Source organism: Brachionichthys hirsutus, chromosome 5 (assembly GCF_040956055.1).
Source record: "Brachionichthys hirsutus isolate HB-005 chromosome 5, CSIRO-AGI_Bhir_v1, whole genome shotgun sequence".
NCBI classification, from domain to species: Eukaryota; Metazoa; Chordata; class Actinopteri; order Lophiiformes; family Brachionichthyidae; genus Brachionichthys; species Brachionichthys hirsutus.
In genome coordinates this window covers 7,997,604-8,009,552 of record NC_090901.1, presented here as the reverse complement: position 1 = coordinate 8,009,552, position 11,949 = coordinate 7,997,604, and the positions used below count along the sequence as shown (strand labels likewise).

The following is an 11,949-nucleotide window of genomic DNA, read 5'->3' as shown; positions in this document are numbered from 1 at the left end:
GGCAAACAGTTTAGGCCAAATTACTGTACAATCCAATCCACGAATTTGTGAGCAAACTACTAGCTAGCAGGTTACAGGTTGCAGCCGGTTAACCTGCTCAAGGCAAAAGTAAATGATGCAGTTCAAAGATGTGTTTCTAACAATATGGAAAGCATTAAAACATGTTTTTAACATACGCGCTTATACACAATTTTAGACATTCAGCCTCTAAAAGTTTCAGTGCTGCGGATAAGGATAACCGGAATGATGTGCTACAGCGACACCTACTGGTCACAAAGCTAATTTTTGGTAGTGGTTAATATTTATTTCTCGTATTCCAGGAAATATGCTTTTCTTATCTATCTCGTGTCAGCTCATAATAGCTCTTAATTTCAGAATAAATGTATAAGCATAAATCTGTATTCACCTTTTGAAAATACAATTCTATTATCATTTTTTGTGCAATCTTTATAACAGTTAGATGGTGACCAATGCTTATGAAAGATCTACTTTCTTGGCAGATGCAATTCATGTAGTGAATTCTTCCACAAACCTTTTTGTTTTAGAACAGCAAAAAGGAGACCGCCACAAACTGGGATGTCAAAGGAAATCCAGCAGGTCATAAAAAGGAAATGCAGAGGAAAATGCAAATAGAGCCATCAGGCTATCTCATAAAGAAAACATAAAGAATTTTTATGGCTTAAAATGACTTATTAATCAGTTTTTTTAATTGACAAAATAAGGTAAGGTAACTAATAAGGCACTCTGAAAAAGTGAAGGTGTGACTCACTCTGGACACTTCTGGTTATTAATAGATGGTAGCAGTATCATTATGTTTATGCAGCTGGAACAGTGCTTACCTTTAGTGTTTAATCACAGAAAACAAAGAAAAAGATGCAAATGCAGAATTAGGAAACTGAAAATGTAATTAGTTGCTCTATTAATTGGAAATTCAGTATGACTAAGTTTTTTTTTTAAAAGTGTTTGCCAAAAATAGGTGCGATTTTATTTTAATCCTAGAAAAATTAAAACAGAAATAACGGTAAAATTTGAAAACCCAAAATAATTTTCTTTTTGAAATAACTTTATTTGATCATAAAGTACATAAATATTTATTTTCCTGACTTTTCATATTAATTTCATGCTTTTATTTTGACCTAATAAAGAGCAAGGGGGTTGTCTTCAGTGTGAAATTAAGACATGAATCAGTTGGAAAAATATAAATCTGAATATTCTTTTTGATAGGAGATAATCAATTTTGACAGTTCTAATTAAGGTGTGCACACACAATAGTAAAGTGCAAGATTTCTAATACTGCAAGGCACAAACTATAAAGTAATAGTTTTTACTTTTTGTTTCTAATGTAAAAAATATTATGAATCACACAGACGTACAAAATATTTTCATATAGATACAACACAACAAAAAAAACCTTGTCTAACCCCTTAAAAAACATCATTTAAAAACAAAAATGCTCTGTATTACATACACACATAGGAAATTACTGCAGAAATATATACAATAAATTAAATTACAAATACGAAACTCATGATCATTGAATACATTATTTAACAAATAAGAGACATAGGATTGAACATATTCCATAATAAATAAATGAAAGTAGTCATAATGTACGTGATCAACCACATTCTACAATAAAATGTACAACATATTTAAAGTTATATGTTGAACATGATTAAAAAAAACATTTTTTGGCTCAGCCCTTATTGCACACAATTCTTCATTTATTTTACCATTATGAAAGAAATCTACAATATTAATAATATGTATAAAAACAAACCAAAACAACATCCCTTTTTTTTTTCTTCTACCCATGCTTTTTTATAAATAAGTTTCTCTGTATTTTTATCCAGGAAACTGAGAAAAGTGTTTAAAGTCTAGCATGTCCCCTCTAGAATGTGAAAATGTTGTTCATGCCAAGTGAAAACTGATTTGCTTCTTCGCACCCGTCAGAAGGAAACATCTTCAACGTCTTTCCACCTTGAAATGGGAGACATCTCTGGCTCTCCCTTCTCTAACATGTAATTTTTGACACACTAAACACAACATTGACACTGGTAAACACATCATGGCAGTGTTTTTAGTGCAAACAGCATGTCTGTGTGAATCAAAAGAGATGCAAAAACTTCTTAAAACCGTCAATTTCCTTCACTCGGGAGGGGGGGGGCGGGTGACTGAGTCTGAACAGGTCCCATTATCACAATTTCCTTTGACTACTAGACAATAGGGGGTAAACACTGCGATGGTTCCTGGCTGACATTTCTCTCGGTACCCACGTCCTCTTGAGGTTTGATGATGGTGTAAACAGGCCTCTCATCACTCCCGCCTCGCTGCTCGTTATCCGTGGAAAGCTTGCCATGATTTTCACACACCTCCTCCTCTGCCGAGGCCCCGACGGGCCGCAGACGCTCGGCAGGGGCCATCTTTGTTCCTGCTAGTAAGCTGTCTCTCTGCAGCGTATCAGTGACGGTGCTCTCTAAGCTCATCTTCTCTCCTGTACCATGGAGCAAAAGAGCATTCAATGGAAGTTTAAGGTGACCACTCTGTAGACATTTCTGCAGCGCATTGTCAGCAAATAATTATACAAATACGGTAATAATAAAATGACATGGATATTCCAAGTGAACAGTGAGTTCATGCCGCTTGGCCCTAAGACAATACTTCATTTTCTATCTCAGCTGTTAGCTGTATGTATAACATTGATTTGTAAGCATATAAAACGGCTGATAAAGGTTGCTCTTACCGGGCTTGCTGTTTGCTTGCTTGCGGAGAGCGATTTCACTGCTGTTGTCTGTACCGGTTGAACCGTCTGAGGCCTTCTTCACCATTGGCCTGTTTCTTGGCCGGACTTTGTTGAAATTTCCCTCCAGAATCCACCCGTGCTGTAATCCCTCATCAGGAGTCATACGCTTGGTCGGATCCCAACTGAAAGTGCACGGAAGAATAAATGAATAGATGTTTCCTCTTTGAACAATGAACCAACAATGACATCTGATCTTTATGACAGCTGCTGAAGACATGCGTTGAGATGATTTTTTGGAATGAGCGTACTTGAGGCAGCGTTTGATGAAGTCCAGGAACAAAGCGTCATTAGTTTTCAATGCAGCGGACAGCTCCTTGGAGTTGGGCCTTCTCTTCTTCCCCTTGCTATTAGTGATGTTCCTTGGGTTTCCCTTTGAGTCTGCACACAATCAGTAAACAGGGTATTCTTTTATCTGCCGTAAAATTAAATATTACCCTACACTGAATATGCTGTTTGTTATCAATATAAATTAAAAAAAAAGATCAGAAACAATGTGAAAGCAACTTCTCACCGAAGAACAGTCTCCTCCTTGATGCAGACTGAACAAAATCATTTGGAGGCATTCCAAGGACCTGTAAAATAAAACATTAATGTCGTTAAACAATTCACCCACAACTTGCAAACTTGCACAGTATATGCAATAAATGTGGCCATGCATGCGATTATTTCCATGGCACACCTCCATTATGCAAGCCATCTGCTCCACTTCACTCTCTCCTGGGAAGAGAGGATATCCTGTGTAGAGTTCAGCAAGGATGCAACCCAGACTCCACATGTCAATGGCCATGCTGTAGGTGTGACCCAGGATGACCTCTGGAGAGCGGTAGAAGCGACTCTGGATGTAGGTGTACACTAATGCAAAAACAAAAAAAAAGAGGAGGAGAAGAGAGATCAGAGATTTAAGTGCCCTGGGACAGGTCTGGCTATTTCTTTGCGTGTTAAAATGTTTTATAAAAGTATTATTATATATTCTTTCACATGTGTTTCATGCTCTCACCCCTCTGCTGTTCATAGCAGCTTGATCCAAAGTCAACAACCTTGATGTTCCCTGGGCCTCTTTGAGACAAAAGGATGTTCTCCTGTTCAATACAAATTGGCCTTTTCTGTTATTTAAATCATGGTCTATATTTCCCCAATAATATGACAGAAGCTTTAAAATGAGTACCGGTTTCAGGTCACAGTGGATGATCTTCTCCCTGTGCAACATTTGCAGACACCTGAGAAGAGCATGGGTGAAGCGCCGGATGAGAGCGAGGCTGAAGCCCTGGAAGTTATTTTTTTTGATGAGCTCGTACAGGTTCACCCTGATAAATGAAACAAAGTGCGATGTGCTGTTAATTCTTTCTGACAGGATGAGGGAATATTTAGCGTTCTAAAAAAAATTGGACACAAAGATGACATGTTTCTGAAATAAATGCTTAGAAAGAATAAGTTCAATGTCCCTCCATGCTCTCTATTTCCATAATAAAACATATGACGATTACAAAGTATGCACTTTAGGTCAGGGTTCAAGTCAGGGAAGACAGAGACACACTGTGTCCTCCTTCTATTTCTAGCTATTTGTAATGGGCATAAACTTCTTAAAACTGTGTAACTGAAGCCTTCACACCATGAAGAAAGGAGGCAGGACCCTAATCGAGGCCTTAACTAAAGGATTCAGTTACAGTAATGCTAGACAAGGTGGCAATGCAAGATGTCCTCTGGGGGTCATTCAGCCAGAGTCATACACAAAGCTATTGTCCCTCAAAGAGACAGTAATACATGATAAAACTCAGATGGCTAAATGTACAAAGGTGATTATTTAAGTCCTGATTGATTGCAATCATTTTGTATAAGAAGCTTTGTACAAGTGAGACTAATCCTAAGTGCAGCGATCCAACCTCACAGGGGAAAGTTAGGTCATCTGGAATACCTTTCAGCAACACATTCACTATAAATATCTTCATAGTCTCCCGTAGGACTGATTTCTTAACATGCAGGCTGGCTTCCATGAAGAGAACAGACTGCGTACTAACCCCAGAAGCTCGAAGGAGATGCAGAGGTGATTGCGGAAGTAGAAGTACTCCTTCATGTGGATGACGTTGTGGAGGTTGTCTTTGTCTTTTCTCTTTATGACATCCAGGATCTTCAGCTCAACCAGTGCTTGATGATGAAACCTGCAGTTTTACATAAAGATGTTAAAAAATACTTTCTGAATCTCCATGTAAAGCAGAGCCAAATAAATACATAAATAAATGTATGTATTTAAGTGCCGTGTGTTGAATTTCTGACAAAAAATGGAAAGTGACACAATAAATACTGGGATTCTTTGGAATGTTTTGGGTCTCTTCTTGCACATCAAATCTTTATAACGCATAGCATTTTGTTTTCTGCATTGATCCAATTGGGCTAAGCCCTGATGGCTGCATCTAAACCGAGAGACTCATGCAGTCACTTGTCAACATGAGCCCCAGTGAGCACGGCCAGGTAAGATAACACTACATGTTGCCTACGTCTATCATGCTAAAATAGAGCTCAACAATTTAGGAAACTCCTAACATGTAAGTCTATACCGGTTCAGACGTGTGGGAAAACCTCACAATCTGGTGTGAGATCTCAAATGAGTGACGAGAGCCGATTCATTGAATACAACAAAAAATGGAGTAATAAAAAACATCCAGCATCCACGGAAATATAATATACTTGAAATTCAAGTTGTAACCGAGTCATTATTTCTATTATTAGGAGTACTGTAGAACTATACTCCTGTTTGAAGATCATAGTTCATGTAAATGTTATTTAGCTAGAATAAAATGCTTGGGTTTACAGCTACCTTTTCTTATTGCGTATCATTTTAATGGCTACGAGTTCATTGGTCTTGTGGTCCAGACACTTCAAGACCTGTCCGAAGGAGCCTTTCCCGATCACTTCAAGCACTTCAAACCTGTAGCCAATGTGATCATGCAGCACCTGGATGAGCAAGAGGAAGAGCGCTGTGAATATGTCTGTCCGTCTACTCTGCACTGTATAATTTCACTGAAACAACAAACAGCAAATAGTACTGACAGGAATAGATACAAATACTGACGTTCACTAAAGTCCAGAAACTGATTGTCAGCTGACTGCACTGTGACTTTTCCAGTTGAGGCTTGTGGCAGTGAGATGAGGCTCCAGAGAGCGAAGACTAAATGTTCAGACTCTCGGCCTTCAACTGATCATTCATCACATAGTGTTTAACACATATCTTCTTGTCAATCACCCGCTTTGTACAGGACAGTCCAGCATGTACGACTTGCTGACCTCAGTTTATAGTAAACAGAATGAAACGATGAAGTCGTTTCAGCAGACGGGTTGGTTCTTGTCTGCAGCTGCTGGCTGTAGGTCATATGAGGTCACTTCAGTGTGAGCAGCTAGAAAGCCTGTCCGGGTGCTTAAACGAGTGCATGACATGACAGCTTTTATCTCTTCACATTTTACTTGTTTAATATTTAACAGTTATTTCTGCTTCATGTCTCTGCAACAGGCGCCGACCTCCATGGCTACATAAGTCAAGAATAATACAGCATAAAGTAAAAAAATGCCTTTATTTTCTGTTGAATTACTGTTGATGCATTCAAGTGCCTTTGGGTTCAAAAATGATGTTTGTTTAATGTTGCATAAATCAGTTGTTGTTGTTTTTTGCTTACGCCAATACGTTAATATCAACTTCACTGTTACTGACCAAAATTAGATGAATTTCCATATTACCCTGATGTAACTTCCATGCTCGTCATCGTAGCCGGAGTTCTGCGATGTGCCTTGGGAAGCTTCAATCTTCTGAGATCCCATTCCCAAGAACCAGATTTCTGTGTAGTCCATGATTTCCTCCTGCTCAAACTCCGTCAGTTGATCCTGAAAGTTCTTCAGTGCCTCTGTAACAGAAAGTGAGAGGAGGCGTAGAGAATGAGTCACTTCTATAAGAGACTACACCTCTGCCAAGAGCAGAGAAGTTCAATGCCGGTGTTCTATTTTTATTGCATCAGCTGAATCACAACTGTGAGTTACATATTTGTCTTGGAAGACATTTATGTTTCTTTATTATGCTGTTGATTTGACATTGTAATGCAAAGCTGCATACCTAAGGGAGACAGTGGTAACCTTTGGCCCTCATATGACTTCTCCTTCTCCACCTTATTGCTGAGAATCTTGCCGTTGCGGGAAACTGACACTTTATCCATTGCTGCACCAAAGCGCATGGGGAACTGCGGGGTTGGCTTCGGCCTGTCATCCTGTGTAAGCAAGCATTAAACATTTATTCTGCGCCTGTTTAAAGTGATTACAGGTACGTGCGAGCCACGCCCTCTGAAGCTACGCCATTGTGTCTCTGTTTTGACTTGAACACTGCTCGTATATGTTGGGCTCACCAGACGCGTCTGATAGTTGTTTTGGCCACCGTTGTTGGCAATTTGGGGCAGAATGTTGTCTGATGGTTGGTGTTGGTTTTTGGCATTGCTGACCAATACCTGGACCGCTGGCGGCTCAAGCTGAGGCAAAGTCCCAACATTAGGACCGAACTTCTGTAAATGAGAATGACCGGTTTGATTTCACTGGCTTTAATAAAGATATTGGTAATCCCACCATACAACAGAAAATTAGCTCAAAACCAAATATTGTATGTTGGCGGAAGACGTCTTTGAAATTAAGAGAGAATAAAGTGTATTTTCCTACTCTGTAGCTAAAATCTCATTACAGCCCTAATTGTTTTTGTACATGGGTATGTGTTTGTGTCTTAATGCACCTCTTGAGATTTGTTTTTGTGTTCTCAGCTAGCAATCCGCAGCATGCATTTGGTCTGTGGAGGCTCAGGTGTCCAGGACCCCCAACACGCAGCGACTGGAATTACTTATCAAGGTGACAGTGAAATAGGGACAAAGCCTGTGACGCTCGGTCCTGACAGAGTCTGTCTGCGGGGGAGGAGAGTAGCAGCAACCTGCTTTTCTCTGACTGCCATTCTGCGTGCTCTGAAAGAACACTTACATGAGTCCCGGCAATTATGGGAAACATTAGATCCCACTGAGACGTCTTAATCCCAAGAAGGTGCTTAAGTAATATTTGCAATTACAGTCAGATTTCAGGTGGAAAAGAACAGAGCTGTCTCTACATCCTGCACGCTATCATGTCGTCTTCAGCAACATGCTGTATTATAGCAATGTGATAAATGCTTTCATAATAATTATGTACAGTATTCTAGGAAGAAAATTATACACAGCTACAGCACAAATGGTTTAGATTTTTCATCTCAAGTGTTAAGTTGCTGGTGCAGGATCTGCCAACTTGGGTATGATGCATAGAGATAGGGCTAAATATAGTTGCAAGCACCTGCCGCAACAGGCAGAGGAAGTGAGCACAGTTATGAGTCTGATCTGCTAAGATGCACATATATCATAAGAGAAGAGAAGATATTCCCTTTATTAGGCCTGCAAGGGGAAATTCCGAATGTGATATAGGCTGCCACGTGACAATCTTTGTAAAGACTTACATGGACAGTGGTATTTCCTGCAAGATGTTGTGTGTAAATATTCCAGAATAGACGGGGGTAAAAATAGAGGGACGATTTCTCTCAGCAATATTTTTAGGTGATAACAAAATAAGTAAAGCAGACGTCAAGTAACTGAAGCGCTCCAGGAAAAGATAGCTCTGTTGATGCAGCATGTGCCGTATAATCGGACCAGTTACTACGGGAAGGGAAGCACCGACCTGTGAGCAGGGCCGGCTTGTTCCGAGGCGGCTGCCTTCTGCTGGGAGTCTGTGAGGGTGAGGAAAGGCCTCTGGTCGTGAGGACTGTGGAGGAAATAAGTGCAATTCATGAAATTCAGTACAAAATGAGAAAACAAATCCAGCTGCAGTCACATGGCTACACTTGCTGCTCTTGTGAGTAACCGTATTTCCCCTTCCATAATGTTTTTTCAGATAATACAATCTCTAACAGGATGCTCTCCAAAGTAAGATTTAGTAATGCTTTGCAGAAATAATGCACCAGAACACCAAGCCAGCTTTGCACGTGCCTTTTTAATCAGCAGGCAAGTGTGCAGCTGTGTTGGACAACGCCATATGGGTAAAACAAAGCGTAGCCCCATATGGGGATAGGTGCCAAACGCCCTCTGCCAGCCTGACAGCCGTGAGTGAGAAAGGCTGGGAGGGGGGGATGCTGATTCAACAGCATCACCCACAGCGAGGAGGAGAATAACTGACTCATCCCAACGCAAGACCAAACTAATGATATGAGAACCTACGAGTATAGCAGACGTCTGTAGAATTGACTGATTTGACGATTGATGCTGGAGGGTGTATTATGTGCACGAGGCAGGAACAAGCCCTATTTATCCTGATCTGAAGATGAAGATGACTCTGAAATGAGTCTCTAGAGAGTCAGGGCAAAAATGGGCTAAATTTGCACAAACTTCAAAGATTTCCTGGTGTTACTTCCTGCATACTTTCTTTGGTTTTACTCTCCCAATTAAAGCCGAAGTCGTCCTTCAGTACTACAATCACAGGAGCACTGCAAGTAACAGCGGGATCCATGTAGGTCAATGTGGCAGACTGGCTTCTAAAAAAACATCCCTTGCGGAGTCCTGTTGTAAGCCTCGCTAATGAGAACTGATCCCGTGCAAATGCAACGAGATCATAGGATACGCCTGAGTGCCAAAGAAAAACAACTGTGACATTTCAGTTCACTTGAAATAGTGTCTGCATCCAAAATATAGGAACTAACTTTAAGCACAATCCATGTGATGGGGAGCAGTATCAGCTATAAGAGCAATGATGAGATTGAAGCATAATTCCTTTTTTCCCCCACAAATGTAAAGATAATGCAATTGACTATTTAAATACGAGCCAAAACAGACATTAAATGTATGTAGTTGGAAGTCCAGTTGCGCTCTATCTGCATGACCGAGGGTCTGCTGAAGGCTGTATCATCTCAATAGGTGCACCAGAGCAGTTTTGGCTCAATCAGTGCGAATCTTCTAGAGTCAGTTGGTCAGAAGGTCAGCAAAGCAATCAAAAAAGGAATAGCTGTGGCAAAACATCAACAGTCAAACACTTTTAGAGTGATTTCTATGTATACGCGTATTCACTGATCAATCCGTGTGATCAACTAAGTGTGAATTGTTTGCCAAAGTCAATACTTATGTCATTCTAACTTCTGTAAACCGATGGATTTTTTTTTGTTATCCAAAAACAGGAAGGGTTAAATTTACAGCAATTTCCATGTAAGGTGTGAAGAATACAGCAGAACACATATAGACTTACAGTCAGCCAACAAACACGGAAATAAATAGGCTAAACGACTGAAATAGAAATGGATCCGATTTTTCATCATAACTTGGCATGCAGTCAGAAGAATGGGGGAGGACGAGAAATATGATTATTCAAAGTTTCATAACATACATGAGAAATGGGAACATTTAATGTGAGAATAACTTCCTATTATTGGTATGGATCAATTCAGATTACCGTTATATTGAATGTACCGTACATGGTTTTGAAATTAGTTTCTCATTCTAAAAGGATATCTATGGAGGGTTTCCTCCAACAGAGATTCATCCTGGAAGGAAGCCTCGCATCTGGGCAAAAATAAATGATTATTCTATGGTAAAACCAATATTTGAAATCTGCATCAGTTGAGAAATATTAAAGTGAGAATAACATAAATATAAACGTGTTTGTAATGTATCAGGTGACCAGCTTTTATTAGAGAATAGTGACATAGTGAAACTGATTGCGTTAATTTGACATTGATTTGAACACAATATTTGCATTAAAATCATCCACAGGGAAAGTCTACTTCACCAAATCAACCAATCTACTCGCTGATAAATCAAAGTGCCTCACCTTGTTATTGATTTCTGGCAACATGCTGTATACCTGTCAGCAGCTCCTTGACTCCACACACAGAGGACAGACTACAAAATGCAAGAAAGAGTCATTTTTATCCAACTCTAATCAATCCAGCCTTGAAACACGAGCCCAAACTGCATCAAGAGGGTTGAATCGACGGCGGCAAGCACAGCTCTGGTGACTGATCAGATCCACGGAGAACAAAAACTGCTGCACGCCCGGTTTTACGCGCAACGGGGTCAATGCGCTGTCGTCAGAGAGGAGATTAGTAAGTCTCAGCGCCTTACTGCTCAGACGGCGACGCGGCCACCTGTTCAGGTTTCTGCTGCGGACAGCTGGGGGCTTTCCCGATATAGATGTGTTTGTATCTGTATGCTGTCGTCCACCTACACCACGCTGTGTGACTGATGCGCTTGAGGGGTTCACACCGACGCACAGGCGCGCCGCTCAATTTACAGTCAGCTAAACGTTGCACGGTTCCATCTCAAAGGGGAGATCTAGGGACGGTGATGAAAACGCGTCATCCTGTCTCACTGTCATCCCGAGAGTTTTCCCGATCCGACACCAAGAAAGGGGGGGAAAAATCTGACAATTCCACTTTTTCCTGTGAAGTATTTTGACAACAGAATGCAAGATTGATCACTCAATAAAATATTGACCAGGGGACAGTTACCGGTAAGTTGAGAGGAAATAATATATGATATAATATAATTTATGGTAGTGTAGGCTATATACCCAAGGTAACATATTTTATGTTTAAAAAATATCCACTGATATGTTTTTTTTTAATTTTGTTCATGTAAAGTATTCATTAATATGTATGTATGTAAATGTGGTTTTTCAGGTATGACTGTTTCTGTTTGCACAGATAGCTTATGTACAGTAGTGTGATTTATGTATTTTTCCTCTTACTATTGTCCCTCATTTTGTTTATGTCTGCAAAAGTTCCTAATCAACAACCAAAATAAAACAAAATCCCATATTATCTGCACTGAACACAGAGTTGAGAGACAGCTGTCAGGCTTTATACAACACAGGGATTCCCAATTTTCTAAACCCAGAGAGCAGAAAATATCCATAAACTAATTCTATCATAAAATAGTCACCCTGAACACAGCAAAACGTGGAATAGAGACATTTCAGCTTTAACATCACATCACCTTTTCTATAGACTCTGTCTTAGGACAGGATACAGCGAGTTGAATTATTGCTCTTGTGCTCCTTATTTCACTCTATTCCCTGTTCCCTTATCTGTTGCATTTGCACAGTCATACAATGAGCACACATGA

The 11,949-nt window shown here is 40.0% G+C and overlaps 1 protein-coding gene across 1 annotated transcript; it reads right to left on the bottom strand.

Annotated features, from left to right (window-relative positions):
- Positions 1-1,703: 1,703 nt before the first annotated feature.
- Positions 1,704-10,678, bottom strand: dyrk4 (dual-specificity tyrosine-(Y)-phosphorylation regulated kinase 4). Its single transcript, XM_068739201.1, has 14 exons — positions 10,655-10,678; positions 8,519-8,602; positions 7,186-7,338; positions 6,900-7,050; positions 6,530-6,693; positions 5,616-5,752; positions 4,819-4,959; positions 3,969-4,107; positions 3,801-3,882; positions 3,483-3,655; positions 3,315-3,375; positions 3,052-3,181; positions 2,744-2,925; positions 1,704-2,491 (listed from the first exon to the last, which is right to left on the bottom strand). The coding sequence occupies exons 1-14, from the start codon at positions 10,676-10,678 to the stop codon at positions 2,217-2,219; spliced, it is 1,896 nt and encodes a 631-aa protein (XP_068595302.1). The 3' UTR covers positions 1,704-2,216.
- Positions 10,679-11,949: the final 1,271 nt, after the last annotated feature.